The following is a 15,203-nucleotide window of genomic DNA, read 5'->3' on the forward strand; positions in this document are numbered from 1 at the left end:
CACAAGGCTCTCATCCTTACGACCCATAGCAGCAATGTTGCTGCCCGTGTGCTACTTACAGTACACAACACGCAGGGAGCAGAAAAAGCAAAAATAGTTCCTGTGGGGATTGAACCCACGGCCTTCTCCGTGCCTCTTTCCTCATAAGGAAATGTAAAGGAGACGTGATAACCACTACACTAAGGAACTCTCGATCTGTGCGACGAATCAGAACAATTTTCAGTGATATCAAAAATATATACATAAATTTTATTTCGGCCTACTGACGTACCCCGCTCCCCGCAGCCGATCCCCGACCTGGACCTGTACACAATACCCTTCTGTTGTCAGAAATTGACATTATTCCGCCACTTGCAACTTCCGAGACGGCCTTGGAGAAGCAATGCCGAGGAGTTCACAACTCGAGGATCCAATGGGACGCTTCGTCCATGGCGACGGCGGTCTCGAAGAATCCCCTCGAATATACAATGTTTATCATGTTTAGCCAATGGCTCTTCAATTTGACGGTTGAGACGGCAGCATTATTTATGCTCATAGACATCGTTAGAGTACGGGAATATACCTTCGGACTAGTTACCAGCACAGCACAGCACAGCACAACACAGTTACCAGGTATTTGGGCTACAGGCTCCCTATCATACCTATCCCGCAGCCCGGAGCGTCACGGCGGGCAAACAACAAGCGAGAAGAACCTTCTCCGCCAGTCGGTCAGCGAGCCATGGAGTACGATACTTCGACCATCAAGGCCGACCCCATCACAGACGGTGCCAAGCAGGAGCAAGGATATGAAAAGAACCCGGTTCAGGCGAATCGAGGGCATATCCGAGCTCAGTCCAAGCCGGTGGACGTGTCCATCCTCAACGAGCCCGTCACCTTCGCATTCTCCGGCCGGACGGCCAAGAACAGATTCCTCAAAGCACCCATGACGGAACGACTGTGCCATTGGAACAAAGAGGGAGAAGACATTGTATGAGCCGTCTAGTTAACCTATCCGTTCATCCCTTGCCGGCCTCTCTCTGTGCCCCTACACCTCTCCCTCACTTCGCAACACAGGCTGATACTAACATGAGTGGCATCAAGTCCGCCCGCGGTGTCCCGTCGCCGGAGTACCTCCGCCTGTACCAACGGTGGGGCGAGGGAGATATCGGCATCATCGTCTCCGGCAACACGATGGTGCGCTACGACGCCGTCGAAGCATACGGTAACCCTATCATCGTGGACGACCACGACGGTCGCGTGGCAAAATTCAAGGAAGTCACTTCGGTGGCCAAAGCCCAGGGTTCGTTAGTCGTCGCGCAGCTCTCCCATCCGGGCCGACAGGGGACCAAGTATTTGAACCCGAACCCCATCAGCGCGAGTGACGTGCATTTGACGATTAAATGGGCGGGCAACGAGTTCGCGAAGCCCCGACCCATGACGGTGCCGGAGATCAAGGAGATGGTGAGGACTTGGGGCGAGAGCGCGTATCTATGCTGGAAGGCCGGGTTTGATGGCGTTCAAGGTGAGCACAGTACAGTACAGTACAGCGCAGTCGACCAGATGTCTTGTGTCCCCTATCTGCTTGGGGCATGCCTTTCGAATGCGACGTACTGACTGCAATGCACCCTAGTCCATTGCGCGCATGGCTACCTGCTCGCGCAATTCCTCAGCCCTACCACGAACCGACGCACGGACGAGTATGGCGGAGACCTGAACAACCGGTCACGCATTGTGTTTGAGATCATCGACGAGATCCACCGGCGAGTGCCCGATCCGGGGTTCATCGTCTGCGTGAAGCTGAATAGCGTCGAGTTCCAGGACAAGGGCACCACGCCCGAGGATGCACGCGATCTATGCCTCAAACTCGAAGAAGCGAGGGTGGACTTTGTGGACCTGAGCGGAGGAACGTTCGAGGGGCGGGCCTTCGAACACAAGAAACAGAGCACGATTGCACGAGAGGCTTATTTTATCGAATTCGCGGAAATGATTCGGCCGCTGCTGAAGAAGACCAAGGTATACGTGACTGGTGGGCTTCGCACGGCTGCGGGCATGGTCAAAGCCATCGAGGAGGGCGCTTGTGATGGGATAGGTATTGGTAGGCCCTTGGCCGCAGAACCCTACCTTGTCAAGGAGATCCTGGAGGGAAAGGTCACTGGTGCGATTGAGAATTATGTGCCGCTGCCGTTGAACACGCAGAGCAGTGGCACACAGCTGCATCAGATTGGGCATGGAGACGAGTTGATTAGTGATTGGTCTGTGGAGGCCGAGGTGAAGAGGTGGATTGAAGCGCACGAGAAGGAAACAGAGAGGAAGCTCAGCATCTTGCCGAAGGTGGATAGCTCGGGATATGCGCCATTGAAGGCTGAAGCTGGGTTTGCGTATTTGGCGGCTTGAGATGGACGGTGCACGAGCTGTAAGAGTCAGTCGCAATCCGAGGCAATCATTCCGCAGAGTAGACACAGGTAGATAACCTCGATATGAGCCAGTCTGAACCTTGATTGATCTTGATTGTTCACGCGTGCCGGTATGGCTTGCGTGGACTTGACGCCTGCCCTAATGCTGGCGAACATATCCTCTAATCTGATCTGTGCTTGGTGACGCTGGAACTATTCCTTCAGTCCTTCTGCAGATCCTGATCGTACGTAGTATGCTTGTGCTTTTCTCAATTGCCCTAGGCTGGCATCTGTTCCGGATGCAACAACAACATGCTCGCATTGTATCACGACTCCCGTAGCATTCGAGCCTTTTGCGCTTAGAACTTCTGGAACGCCTTGACAGCCTTGCCAGTTCTGGGCAACACACGAAGAACGTTGAATCGGACCTGAATTCCACAATTAGTCCCTCACTTCTTCATAAAATTCTCACATAGTCGAGGATCTCTTACTGTCTTGCTCAAGGGTCTGCACTGGCCCACAGTGACGGTATCACCCTCTTCAACACGGAAAGCCGGGGAAACGTGTGCAGCCAGGTTCTTGTGTCGCTTCTCATATCGGGCGTACTTGGGAACGAAGTGGAGATATTCTCGGCGAATGATCAAGGTTCGGTGCATCTTGGTGGAAACGACGGTGCCGGTGAGGATACGGCCTCGGATGGAGACCATACCTGTGAAAGGGCATTTCTTGTCTGTGGATGAGAAAGTGTCAGATCCAATCCACCTGCGATCTCAATGGTTGATGTTCTTGACCCCAAAGGCCGCATTCAGCGTGATGCTGCGGGACAAACACTGACCAATGTATGATCCCTCAATCGCCGTCTTTGGTGTTCTGAAGCCCAAGCCAACGTCCTTGTACCATCTTCGACCGCCCTTGCCGACTCTCCTGCTCTTCGCGCCCTTTGCCTTGGAGTTGAGGAAGATATGAGGCTGCTTCTGGTAGGCGCGCTCGGACTGCACTGTCAACTCGGTCGCCATGATTGCGGGTTGTTGACAGAAAGGAAGCGACGTTCGCAATGTAGGTGTCCCGGTCTTGTAGCACGGCGATAGGCTTTCCCACTGTGTGCTGAGAAAATTGAATCTTGGCAGTGCTGCGAGCCGGATAGGCAAGTGTGACGAAAGGCTCATCACGTGCCTTGGTGTTTACCCGCGCACTCCTTCCGGTCTAGCTTGCATATCGCGTTATGTCAGAATAGTGGGACGCGAAGGTGACCGACCTTGGAACAAACAACATCTCTACCAGATGCATCTCTTTTAGACGGATGTGCCTCCAACGAGCTTGCTAGGGTTTCAATGGCATTGCGATGACCGACTCTAGCACAAGCCCACGGGCAAGCCGACCCAAGGCCCGACAGTCCATTGCCCTCATGCCATCAACCCGAGAAGCCGCTTCACGAGACAATGCGACAACTGACATTGCCGCTCTGAAAGCCCAAGATGCGGAAGCTAAAGTCGCAAAGAGGAAGCAGCGTGGCAAAAGCCTAGGTCCTGGCGGTCTCGAAGCTCTCAGAGAGTCCTCTGGCAATACAACCAAGGTAATTATGCGTCGTGGTCGTTGAAGGCGCATCATTGACTCTTCGCAGACAACAAAACCCTTTCAAATAAAGTCAATCTTAAAGCCTACAATACCCCTTACACCGCCCAAAGCGATCCCTACATTTGACGAACTCCGGAAACGCAGCACAGGAAAGGGAAAATCACCAACGAAAAATGCGGCTGAAGAGCTCTTGATTGACTTCTCCACGCCCGGTCCTAGTAGACAAGATGACAAAGAGGTGTCATTGTCCGGCAGTGAGAATGTTGCTGACCCATTCAGCCCTATGGCGCGACGGTCGCCACGCAAGAGCGATGCGGATGCTCAGAGCATGGGAGCTCTCGAATTGGAGCGAGAGGAGGAACGCCAGCGCCAGGCTGAAAAGGCGGCTATACTTGAACGACGAGCAGCAAGAAGGAAATCAATGGCCAACCGTCGAGTTTCCTTCGCACCTGAGGCTACCTTGCATACCTGGAGTGTCATGGAACTAGTAGAGGATTCAACTACAAGTTCTGCCTCGAACTCCACGAGAAGACAGTCCTCGATGACAGCACAACAGTCCCCGGACAAGTCGCTTCGGTCGCCTGACCGAGTGCAGACTCCTGCGACCCCTACTGCGCAGACTGAAGAAGACGTGGTCAAGGAATCCCCAGCGAACCAACGAGATCTGCACCAAAAGAAGCGCCGTCGCAGAAGTTCTGGTCTTGCTGAACCAGTGCTAGATGCCACTGACGAGTCTGTTTGCTCCTCGAGTCCTTCTGGAGACGTCACAACCAACAGCAGCCCGATGCGGGTTGAAGAAGGCATTGAGTCCTCGGATGAGTCAGATACCGATGGTGATACTGCAATGAGTATGGACGAATCGACCGTGCATTCGACAAATTCTGAAGAATCGGCGTCAAGCTCTCACTCCAGTTTAGACGATCGACTCCGTCAAGCAGCAGATCAGGCTGGTACTCGTGGTATTGAACACGATGAGAATGGCGACGATCTCCCCATGGAAATGGCCACTGGCACTATCACGAATGCTTTCCAACCTTGGGCATCAAGTCGAGCAGCGGAGAATGACAATATCACAGTACACGACCAGGAAAATGTCTACCCGGTCTTACCTTCTTTACCAGCAGACAAGGGTGATGATGTCGAGATTGAGGACGAAGACGAAGACGAAGAACAAAGTCATGAGATGAGTATGGATGTGACAAGTGCAGTCGGCGGAATTATCTCTGGCCTGTCACCTGAACAACATGTTGCTAAATCACGTCGTAAAAGCGGCATCCGTCGTCGTCGATCTTCCGTCAATGAGTCTGTCATGGATGAGACTATGGAGTTCACTGTCATGCAGGGGGGAATTGTTGGCGTGGGCGCTAACCATACCACGAATAGTCGTGCCTCAGATGAAGATATCAGTATGGAGTTTACGCATGCGGCTGGAGGTGTTTTGGACGCCGCCAATCGCCGGGAGTCCTTGCAATCTGAAATATTTGATGAGAACACCGCCATGGACATGACCGCAGCTGTTGGTGCGATCCTGCCCCCTATCGAGGAGCAGACTGAGCCACAGACAGACATTGACGACCAGACCATGGCCATGGAGACCACAAGAGCTCTCGGTGGTATCCTCTCCAACAACCAACGTTCAAAGCGACAATCTCTTTCTAACCAGACGCAAAACCTGCCCGCAGCCGATGTGGAAGAAGATCAAACCACGACTATGGACATGACCAGAGCTGTGGGTGGCATCCTTCCGGGTAATAAGCGAGCAAGACATTCCCTCGAAGACGGGTCCCTCCGCTCACCACAGGCAATGTCAGAGACTGAAGGTGACGACGAAGACCAGACGATGGCTATGGATGTGACCAGGGCTGTAGGGGGTGTTCTGCCCGGCAGCGAACAAGCCACGGATATGCTCCCTCCGAACGAGGTGGCAACGGCGCCATCGCTGCGTCCTCGGCCAACTGAACAAACCACACTCAGATCTACACCCAGGTATCAACACCCTAGGACCTCGATCGCCTCCGAAACTGGGAGTCCAAGTCTTTCATTGAAACCTCGATCATCAGCCAGGTCTCAACGCAGCGCTACAAAACAATCTACGACACCGCAGGCTAAAGTCGGTGACACTACGCCAATTAAATCAGCACGCCGAACCCAGCTGGGTACTCCTTCAAAGCAGATCACACCCCTTCCTACAAAGCCGGAGTCTCCGAACAAAACTCCCCTCTCTGCAAATGTGGTCCACAGAGGCGCCTCCCCAAAAAAGCTGTTTAAGGCAGAAATTAAAGCCAGGGCATCGCCCGCCTCCACGAACCGGAAGAGTCTCTTCTCACCTGGAAGTCAAACGCCTAGCATCGTTCTGAAAGCGTCTAGACCATCTATTGCTCGCCGGCGCTCGAGTGGGATTGGCATCGATAAGAATGGGATAGGCTCCCCGCTAGTTACTGAACTGCTGGATCGGCGGTCTTCGATCGGTGACGCTGCGCCTCACTTCAAGCTCGTTAGTATAGAGCCGGACAAATTGCGTTCTGAAGATCCGCAACAGATTGCACAGGAAGTCGAGGCCGAGAGGGCAGAAGAGCACCGACGTGAAAGCGGACGACTCATGATGGAGCAAGAAGCTGACGACCTCCAGGAGGACAATACGGCAACGCTAAAGGACATGATAGAGTCAATGACGCCACAAAAGCCGAAAGGCAGCAGGATCAAAGGAAGAAAGAGCTTTGCTGTTGGTGCTGCCAAGGGGTTGCTGGGAAAAAGACCTGCAGAGCTGGATATGGATGATGACGACGAGCACGACTCTACGCCAAAACGCTTACGGGTTGTTTCCAGAGAAAGCAGCCCGGTCAAGCAGATCCGTCTGCCAAAGCCTCCGAGTAAGGATGAGACGACCGGCAGGCTTGGAGCGAAATTGCAGAAGTCGCTGCAAGGCATGGCCAGCGCAGACAGCGTAACACCGACTCTACGAGAAGCTTCGCCGGATGAGAAAGCCGTCCCGCAGAGCCCAACTCATACTGGGCGATTCAGAGATGTCGAGACCGGTGCTGGTGCAAGGCCAGAATCGTTCGAGGACAAACTTGACAATGTCATCGGAGCAATCGACATTTCGACTGCTCAAATGGACGTTGGAGCTGCTAAAGCTCAAGGGGAGAAAATCTCCCTGCAACAGTTCCTCAACATGACAAATATCCACTTCATCGAACTGTCGACTACGAAGAGAAGGCATACAATGGCACACTCAATGCCCGCCAGGCCGTCCCAAGAAGGCGTAGGTGGCAGCAGCACTGAAGCAAGTTTTGTTGCGGCTGCTACCACACTCCCTCTCCTCGAATTGTACCAGCATGCCACAAGAGAGCTCAAGTCCTACATTTCCACCGGTCGCAAGATCATCCGCTCTATTGAAGCGGAAACACTTGCTGAACAGCCAGCCCTCTTTCGCGAGTACGTGGATGCTCGTCCAGACACGAAAGTTATCATGGACAATCAATTTCGAAACGGCAAAGCTCATGCTCGACTTCAAAGCAAGGAAGGGTGGTACCAATGGAGAACACAGCTGGTAGATGGCCTCAAGACCGGACTTCAAGGTATTGACGAAGGCATGAAGGCTGATCTCGAACTTTTGCAACAACAGCAACAAACGCTACATGAGGTGCTGCCGGTACTGCACGAGGAACGAGCCGATGTCGAGAGTCAGAAGTCCTCGTTAGAACAAAGCCTTAAAGAACTGGACAGTGTCGATCATGAAGTTCTGAACGAGTGCCGTCGCCAACTCCAGAACGCTGACGAATACTTCCTCCAGAGATCTGCTTTGCTCGACTCCCTGCAAGAGCAAATGAGGGAGAAAGAAGAAGCGCTTCGAGCTGTTGACGAATTAAAGAGCGAAATGAAAGATCAAATCGCAGAAGCTGACCGGGTACGGGAAGAACACAAAGGTTGGCCCGTCGCGGATGTCTTGGCTTTGAAGTCTCGAGTCGAGGCTATTGAGAAGCAGACTGGTTGGCGACTTGTCAGTGCTGAAGAAGAAGTGGACGAGCCAACTGAGTTAGGTGCTGCTCTGGTCATGACCTACAAAGATGAGCTGAGGCTCTTCTTTTATCCTCAAGCGTTCCAGTGCAAGGTCACGGACGCGCCTCGTCGCAGATCAGGGAGGAGATCCGCATCTACAAGCGGTCCAACTGCTCCCATCAGCCTAACATACGCACCTACAAACGTCGAAGAATCGGATGACTCTGTGCCAGACCTGCCCACAGAGAAGCGCTTCTTCCTGCAACTAATTAGGAGTCACTTACACGCCTATGCAATGATACCGAAGAGGTCGGTCGCAGCCAAGACAGTATTGGCGACAGTGTCGAACGGCTGGAGCCTTGCTTGCAAAATCTCTGAAGAGCTACGTCTGCTCAATTTCATTGGCATCTCGACTGCCACTATCCTAAGTGATGAGGAGCTCGGCCTCAAAGTCATGGTGATGACTTCGAAACAAGGACGCATTGACATTGAGTTTGCTGTGTCTGTAACGATATTGAGTGATGGGAACATCGTCACATCCACCAATGTCACTGCAAGTGCAATGTACGGTTCTGCCGTGGGATTGATCGGCGGCTCCAAGGGCAGGAAAGTGCAACACGCGCTTAGCAAAGAAGTCGAGAGCAGAACTCTCGGTAAGGGGGCATTCCTTCAGGCTGTTCAGGGCTTTGAAGAGTGGTTGTACGGGCAGGAGAAAGCCAGGCAAGAGGCCAAGGAAGAGGTTACACCCGCTCCTGCAACAGCGCCGGCGGATGTCGCTCCTCAGTCTTCGTCAGCCCCGACATCTACAACTCCGGCACGAAACCCACTCGTTCCGAAACGCGCAAATGCGATCCAAAGGAGAGCACTGCCCGTTCCGAAGCAGAGGCTGGAGAAGATCTCGCAACAGTCGTCTCAAGCTATTCAGCACGCGCAATCGCAAGCTCAATCCCAGGCTGAGAAGGAAAACTTCAACCCGACGGTCTCGGTGCTCGGCAAGCTGAATTCTCAACAAGACAACAATGCTGGTGGCACTGGAGGTGATTGGGAGGAAGTGGTCACGAAAGCGGCCATGCCGCCGGATGTGCAGGAGCAATTGTACCAGATGCACACGCCGATCAAGCGCGTTGGGGCATTAAGGAGGAGTCCGATCCAGTAGGTAGATGGCTTGATCTATACGACGGACGTGATGGACTTCCGCTGGGTGGGGAGCAGAAGCAGTGAACGAGTTATGACAAGCGTGGGGGTTTGGAAGGGAATCTTTGTCTATCTCTTTGATTTGGAACTTGTCGCGGTCGTGTGTTTCTGGAGAGCGGTTTGTGATTTGGAGATGAAGCGTACGCCACAAACAACACCGCTATAAGCTTGAATAGAGAGCAGCCACGAACAGTCTCATTGGATCATCGTTCGGTGGATTTAGCGACCCGATGCATCATCTCTTGTATCCACAGTATCTACTAGAAGTAAGTACTGTAGTATACAGCCCAGGCTCTTTGTGCTCGTCTTCTCACATCATCAGATTGCCACGTAGGAGAAGGGCGCCGGTGTCATTGCAATTGCGGATATCCATTCGCCGCTTGTTTCGCCCATTGCTCTCCCCAGGGTAGTGTCTAGTCCATGGCGCTCACCGATGGACCCAGTCAGCCAGTATCCACCGTGCCTATCTACCAGCCACCGGCCTTGCCGCTAAACCCACCAGACTCATCACTCGCCGTCTTTCCTCGGGGCCCACCCTTGTCACCACCGCCAGCGAACTGGCTACCCCTCTTCTGCTGCGCAGCCTCATGCTTGCGCAATTCCTCCGGCACCCGTGATATCGAGCTCTTCATGAGCATCTGCTTCAGATCGTACAGGACGTCGTTGTCCTCATTCCCCAGGAACGTGATGGCCACGCCGGACTTGCCCGCACGACCCGTCCGGCCGATTCTGTGCGTGTAGCTCTCAATGTTTGTCGCCATGTTGAAGTTCACGACGAGAGATACGTCCGGGACGTCGATACCGCGGCCAGCGAGGTCGGTCGCGACGAGAACGTCGGTCTTGCCGTCGCGCACGGACTGGAGGGCCGCCTCGCGCTGGTCCTGCGTCTTGCTGCCGTGCAGGGTCACCGAACTAAAACCCATGGACTTGATGTCGCGGGCGACGGCGTCGCAGTTGCGCTTGATGTTGACGAAGACTATGATCGGCGGGCGGAACTGGCCCGAGTGGAGGATCTCGGCGAGGCGCTTCTTGCGCTTGTCTTCGCCCGCGACGAACTCGACGCGCTGTTCCACCGTGTCGACTGCCTCGCCGACGTTGCCGATCGTGACGATCGCTGGGCGGCGCAGGTACTTGCGCGCGATGCGTTCGACCGCCGCGGGCATGGTGGCCGTGTACATCATTGTCTGTCTGTAGCGGTCCTTGCCGCCGATGTGGCGCGACATGGCGCGCATGTCCTCGGCGTCTTCGGTGTCGGGCTTCTCATTCGTGACCGGCAGGGCCGAGAGGATCTTGTTGACCGGCTCTTCGAAGCCCAGGTCGATCATACGGTCCGCTTCGTCCATGATGACGTAGCAGCATTGTTCGAGGACGATGATACGCCGCTCGATACAGTCGACCAGTCTGCCTGGCGTGGCGATGATTATCTCGGCGCCGTTGCGCAGGTTGTACGCTTGCTCTTCGATGCTGTGGCCGCCGACAATGGAGACGACGGTGAAGCCGAGTGGAGTCGCGAACTTTTTGGCTTCGATCTCGATCTGTTGCGCCAACTCGCGGGTTGGGGCCAGGATGATGGCGTAGGGACCGTTGTTTCTTCGCATGTCGTCTTCATCCAGGCGCGGAAGTTCGGCAATATACACGAGAAGGGGTAGGAGGAAGGCTGCTGTTTTGCCCGAACCTGTGACGGCTACACCGATAAGATCGCGGTTCTGGAGGGCGATAGGTATAGCAGCACGTTGGATGGGTGAGGGTTCCACGTACCCGACCTGTTCGATAATGTCGAGCAGGCGGCGAGGAAGATTTGATTCTTTCCAGTTGCGCATAGGATTTGGGATCCCGCCGCCTTTGGTGGCGATGTTGAAATCTTCCTTGAAGATACGCCAGTCTCGTTCACGCATCTGGTCCAGTCGCTTCTCGCTCCAGTGTTTGTCGATGGCCATGCGGTCGCTGGCTTCTTTCCTCTTGCGCTCCATTTCTAAGAGAGCTTGCGCTCGCTCTGCCCCGGCCACGGTGTCTCTAGACGCCAGGGCCTCCGCGTATTTTTGTGCAGCTTCATCCGCGGCTTGGTCGTCGAATCCACCAAGTCTCCCTCGCCCGAAGAAACTTGGTGCGGCGCGGTTGTTGTAGATAGGATTGTAGTCGGGCGTCGTGTCCTCCTCGGCGTTCCATTCGAAGTTGAACTTCTTTTCTGTTGTGCGCTTCCGCTTCTTGACCGCTGAGAAGGTCGAGACGTTCAGATCCGCGCCCATGTATCGCTGCCGAATCAGCTCCGTTTCTGCCTTCTCCGTCCGGTCGTCCTCTTGCGGCCGCTTCTTCGAATCGCCAAACGCTATCGCTTTGGGCGCCGGTGGCGGTGCGAAATCGTGGTTCTTGTTGGGCTCTCGCGACCTCATCGCAGCTGGACTGGTTGGGACATCTCCATTTCGCATAGCTCTTGGACCAGTAGGGGCTGTGGAACTGGACTTGGCGTTGCGACCAGGCTGCGTAGGGGCACCAAAGTGTGTGGCAGCCGCGCCACTCTGAGACTTGTTGGCCGCGGCCGCCTCGACTTCTTTCTGGCGTTTCTCAAGCGCCAGTCTCTCACGCTCGGCTTTGGATAGAAATTTGGGCTTACTCGCCGCAGCATCGGCCTCCCTCTTCTTCTTCAGGAGCTCTTCAACGCTAAGCGGCGTTGCCTTGGGCTTTGGCGCTGTTGCCCGCTTGGGAGCAGCGGCGGGTGGTGGCGGAGGGACGGCATCGTCGACCGGCGGAGGCGGTGCTTCGCTCTCGAAGATTGGCGGCGGAGGGGGAGTCTCTGGTCTTGCAATAGGGTCAATAGGTGGTGCAGGCAGGCCAATATCGTGATGTCCGTTCACCTTGGTGTCCGCCATCATCTCAATGCAGTGCAGTGCCAGCAGTGGTAGGAGCTTGCGGTTTTCTGTCAGACAAATTGAGGGCAGTGAGAGACGTTCCTGGTGGGGATTCTATGTATACGAGCAAGCACAAGACAAGCGAGTCTCAATTTAGCAGAGCTGACTAAGCACCGGCTCTTGTTATTTCCCAGAGTCCATTCTCAGCCTTGCGCGAGCGAGGCTGAGGCTGCCCCCTGCAAGGCTTTCTAGTGGGCGGCGCACCCCGTTGCTCTCTATGTAGCTACGGAGGACATCCCTGCCTGTTCCCCGAGCCACGATCCTGGAAGGAGTACTCCATACAAGCGCTATACATCGACAATTGTGAGCGTTTAAAGAGAACAGGCGCTATGGCCAACATAATGATGTCTAATACAGAAGAGAAGGAACAGGGCAGGTTCAGCTGGAGGTACTCGGCCACACTCGGCTCTCCTTACCTCGTAAGGAGTCGTAAGACCTGAAGGACCAACAAACTCCTTACAGAGCACAAGTTCAACTCTCAAGTTTCTGCAGCTTTTGTATCCGCGTATATCAAATCAGATGCGAATTGTATCGTTCGATCATCCTCTGAGTCACCCAATCAATGCATTGCTGTCCTGGTCATAGGTTCTCATTCCCGAGGATATGTTGGCAATCAGACGTGCGGAGTATTTAGCATGGTCTTCAGGGACTCCATACGACACACACTTAATATTCTTATTTCCAAACCAAAGCGATGCTGAGAAAAGCGCCCAAGTTCATGTCAATATCATTATTGAATCTGTGTACAGCCAATGCCATCCTCATTATCCGAGGATATCATTCAGGACATCAATGCAAAGGCTTCCCACCGGGACAAAGGTGAAGCAATACGACCTGCCATACCCTTTATTGCCTCAAATCAAGTCCATGACTTGAGATGCTGGACCGTTTCGTTAGCCAAGGCCAAATTCCTCGCTTTCAGGGTATTGGACGCTCAGGCGTATCGGATTGGAGGAGGTTGCTGGGGAGCTGTCAATACAGATAGATGAGCTAAGCGTGACATATACGTACCTGTCCATTGACTAGTCCGACTGTTTTGTTTGAATCGGGATTCGCCTTGGGCATTTTCTGGACTGAGATTGACCCGTTGATCTGCCGATCAAGAGCCATGTACTCCTTCGCGGCATCTTTAGTACCTCGCTCGAGCAGATGCCTCATGTAGGCAGTAACGAGGTCCTGAACCGTCGCTTCTGGCAGCGCTGTCTTGGTGAGGATCTCGTCCACGACTCGCCGAATCTGCTCATGATGTTGCTGCTCATTGCCACTGCTGATCGGCTGATCGATTTCGAAGCGGAGGTAACTCGACCAGAATGCAGCACTTTCAAGATACCAATTCTGGTTCTTTTGAAAGATTTCACGAGCTTCTTCTGCTGAACCCTTGGACTTCCACAAAAGCTTGGCCCACTCGGCGACGAGCGCCGCTTTGGTGGTGTTATCCGTGGTTGGAGCGTCGAGGTGAGCTTTGTAGACTGCGACAGCAGCTTCAAGCCCGGAGTGACGGCGGGTCATATTCGCCAATGACACGATGGTTTCGACGTGATTAGGCAACTGCACAAGAATGGCTTCGTGAATATCTTTCGCCACATCGACACGCCCTGTCATCTCCTCAAAATAAGCATACTGTAACCTGGTAATCGGGAGGGCAATCGGAACAAAGAGACAAGATGCTCGTTGATAGATGTTTCGGACTTCCTCTTCTTTGCCTTGCTGAGCCAACATCCATCGGGCATATCTCAACCAAAATTCGTCGTGCTGCGCACAGGTGACCAGGCACCTTTCGTACAGGAACTGGATGCGGGTGTAATCTCCCTCGGATTCCTCGAAATCAAGGTACTTCCGCCAGTTCGCGACCTGGGCATCGTCGAGGTCTGTGACGTGGAAATAGGGACGCTTAATCTCTGATTCATAGGTCCAGCGCTTGGTAGTCTCGGTCTGTGTCCGTCTGAAGATTTCCAGATGGTAGTTGTCGATGCGGACTCGCAGCTCGCGTTCGACCTCGGGTTGGCTGCGACCAGCCTTGTAACCAATGCCCTCATTTTCAAGGTCCATTTGCAGTTGAGTAAGGGTTCCGGTAGGTGCTATGGCTGTCAGTGGGCGTGACTGAGCCATCTGTCGGTATTTTTCGAAGTATCTGGCATATTGATGCATAGGAATGTGGATGATTCTGGTCAAGATGGCGAAGATTCGATCATGCGCATCCATGCGCTCCTCAAATTCGATGTACTTGTCCCAGAAGGGATGAGCCAGGAAGTCGAGCCCGACGCATACCGCGCCTCTTTCGAAAAGCCTGAACACATCGGGGTCAGAATCATGTGGCATTGGGGAAGGGGTCGGAGGGGAGAGGTGGGTGGAAGCAAACGTGTGATCTGGTGGAAGTACGTGGTGTGATGCTAAGTCCTTCAACAGCTCTGCAACAACTGAAAATCACTCCTGCGGGATTCACGGGGTATGTGGAGGCCCTTCGGACAGAGTAAATCAAAGCACCTGACTGGTGATGAGTGAGAATGCAAGCTCGGAGAGGGAAGGTGGCTGACGATGGGCTCACCAGTGCCGCGCGGTAGCCATTATCATGAACCAAATCACCAGCGACTGTCGTTGACTCGGGGAGGTCTTGCTGTGTTTAGGTCTCGCTGAGAAGGAAGGGGTGAGTGACTGCTGTACTTACTCTCGGATCACGTCTGAGTCGTGGCTCGTTTCGGTCTTGAAGGAGCAGTAATTTGTCCACAAGTCGACGGAGTTTGTGACACTCGCAATGCCACGTTCATAGATCTGTCCAATGTTCAGCGTACGCTTCCCTTGGATCCGAGCGCAATGTCCTTACCATATCTGCAGCCTCGGTGCCGGCTATTGAGAACTCGAGGTCGGCATACTTCTTCCAGTAGCCAAAGAAGAGAGGGAATTTCCCAAGCAAGCGGTCATAGATGTTCCGCACGGCCGTGATGGCCTGGGAGCTCGAGTTTCTGTTTATTCCACCTTCTAGGCTTTCACCGGCGCGGACTAGCTTCTCCCAGACCTCGAAGTTGTCTGAATCATCGTTCTGGAAATCTCAGTCAGCATGCGAATGTGCGCTGAGCAGTGCAGCGACAACGTACTACTTCTGCCAACAGCTTCCGCAGCTCAGCGCTCTCCTCGTCGTTCCCACCGTAGGCGTCCATCT

At 53.9% G+C, this 15,203-nt stretch overlaps 6 protein-coding genes across 6 annotated transcripts; 3 read left to right on the top strand and 3 right to left on the bottom strand.

Annotated features, from left to right (window-relative positions):
* Positions 1-718: 718 nt before the first annotated feature.
* On the top strand, positions 719-973 carry A1O7_01547 (uncharacterized protein; the record flags this gene model as incomplete). The annotated part of the gene is made up of 1 exon (XM_007755583.1): positions 719-973. One exon carries the CDS (start codon positions 719-721, stop codon positions 971-973), a length of 255 nt encoding a protein of 84 aa, XP_007753773.1.
* Positions 974-1,065: 92 nt separating this feature from the next.
* Positions 1,066-2,373, top strand: A1O7_01548 (uncharacterized protein; the record flags this gene model as incomplete). The annotated part of the gene is made up of 2 exons (XM_007755584.1): positions 1,066-1,501; positions 1,610-2,373. The coding sequence occupies 2 exons, from the start codon at positions 1,066-1,068 to the stop codon at positions 2,371-2,373; spliced, it is 1,200 nt and encodes a 399-aa protein (XP_007753774.1).
* A 358-nt stretch (positions 2,374-2,731) lies between these two features.
* On the bottom strand, positions 2,732-3,388 carry A1O7_01549 (40S ribosomal protein S11; the record flags this gene model as incomplete). Its single annotated transcript, XM_007755585.1, has 3 exons — positions 2,732-2,800; positions 2,864-3,102; positions 3,208-3,388. The coding sequence occupies 3 exons, from the start codon at positions 3,386-3,388 to the stop codon at positions 2,732-2,734; spliced, it is 489 nt and encodes a 162-aa protein (XP_007753775.1).
* A 326-nt stretch (positions 3,389-3,714) lies between these two features.
* On the top strand, positions 3,715-9,102 carry A1O7_01550 (uncharacterized protein; the record flags this gene model as incomplete). The annotated part of the gene is made up of 2 exons (XM_007755586.1): positions 3,715-3,945; positions 3,994-9,102. The coding sequence occupies 2 exons, from the start codon at positions 3,715-3,717 to the stop codon at positions 9,100-9,102; spliced, it is 5,340 nt and encodes a 1,779-aa protein (XP_007753776.1).
* A 505-nt stretch (positions 9,103-9,607) lies between these two features.
* On the bottom strand, positions 9,608-12,007 carry A1O7_01551 (pre-mRNA-splicing ATP-dependent RNA helicase prp28; the record flags this gene model as incomplete). The annotated part of the gene is made up of 1 exon (XM_007755587.1): positions 9,608-12,007. One exon carries the CDS (start codon positions 12,005-12,007, stop codon positions 9,608-9,610), a length of 2,400 nt encoding a protein of 799 aa, XP_007753777.1.
* Positions 12,008-12,980: 973 nt separating this feature from the next.
* A1O7_01552 (uncharacterized protein) lies at positions 12,981-15,201 on the bottom strand (the record flags this gene model as incomplete). The annotated part of the gene is made up of 5 exons (XM_007755588.1): positions 12,981-13,007; positions 13,058-14,333; positions 14,712-14,815; positions 14,868-15,083; positions 15,139-15,201. The coding sequence occupies 5 exons, from the start codon at positions 15,199-15,201 to the stop codon at positions 12,981-12,983; spliced, it is 1,686 nt and encodes a 561-aa protein (XP_007753778.1).
* Between the last annotated feature and the right edge of the window lie 2 nt (positions 15,202-15,203).

This window comes from Cladophialophora yegresii, assembly GCF_000585515.1.
Source record: "Cladophialophora yegresii CBS 114405 chromosome Unknown aczIN-supercont1.1, whole genome shotgun sequence".
NCBI lineage: Eukaryota > Fungi > Ascomycota > Eurotiomycetes > Chaetothyriales > Herpotrichiellaceae > Cladophialophora > Cladophialophora yegresii.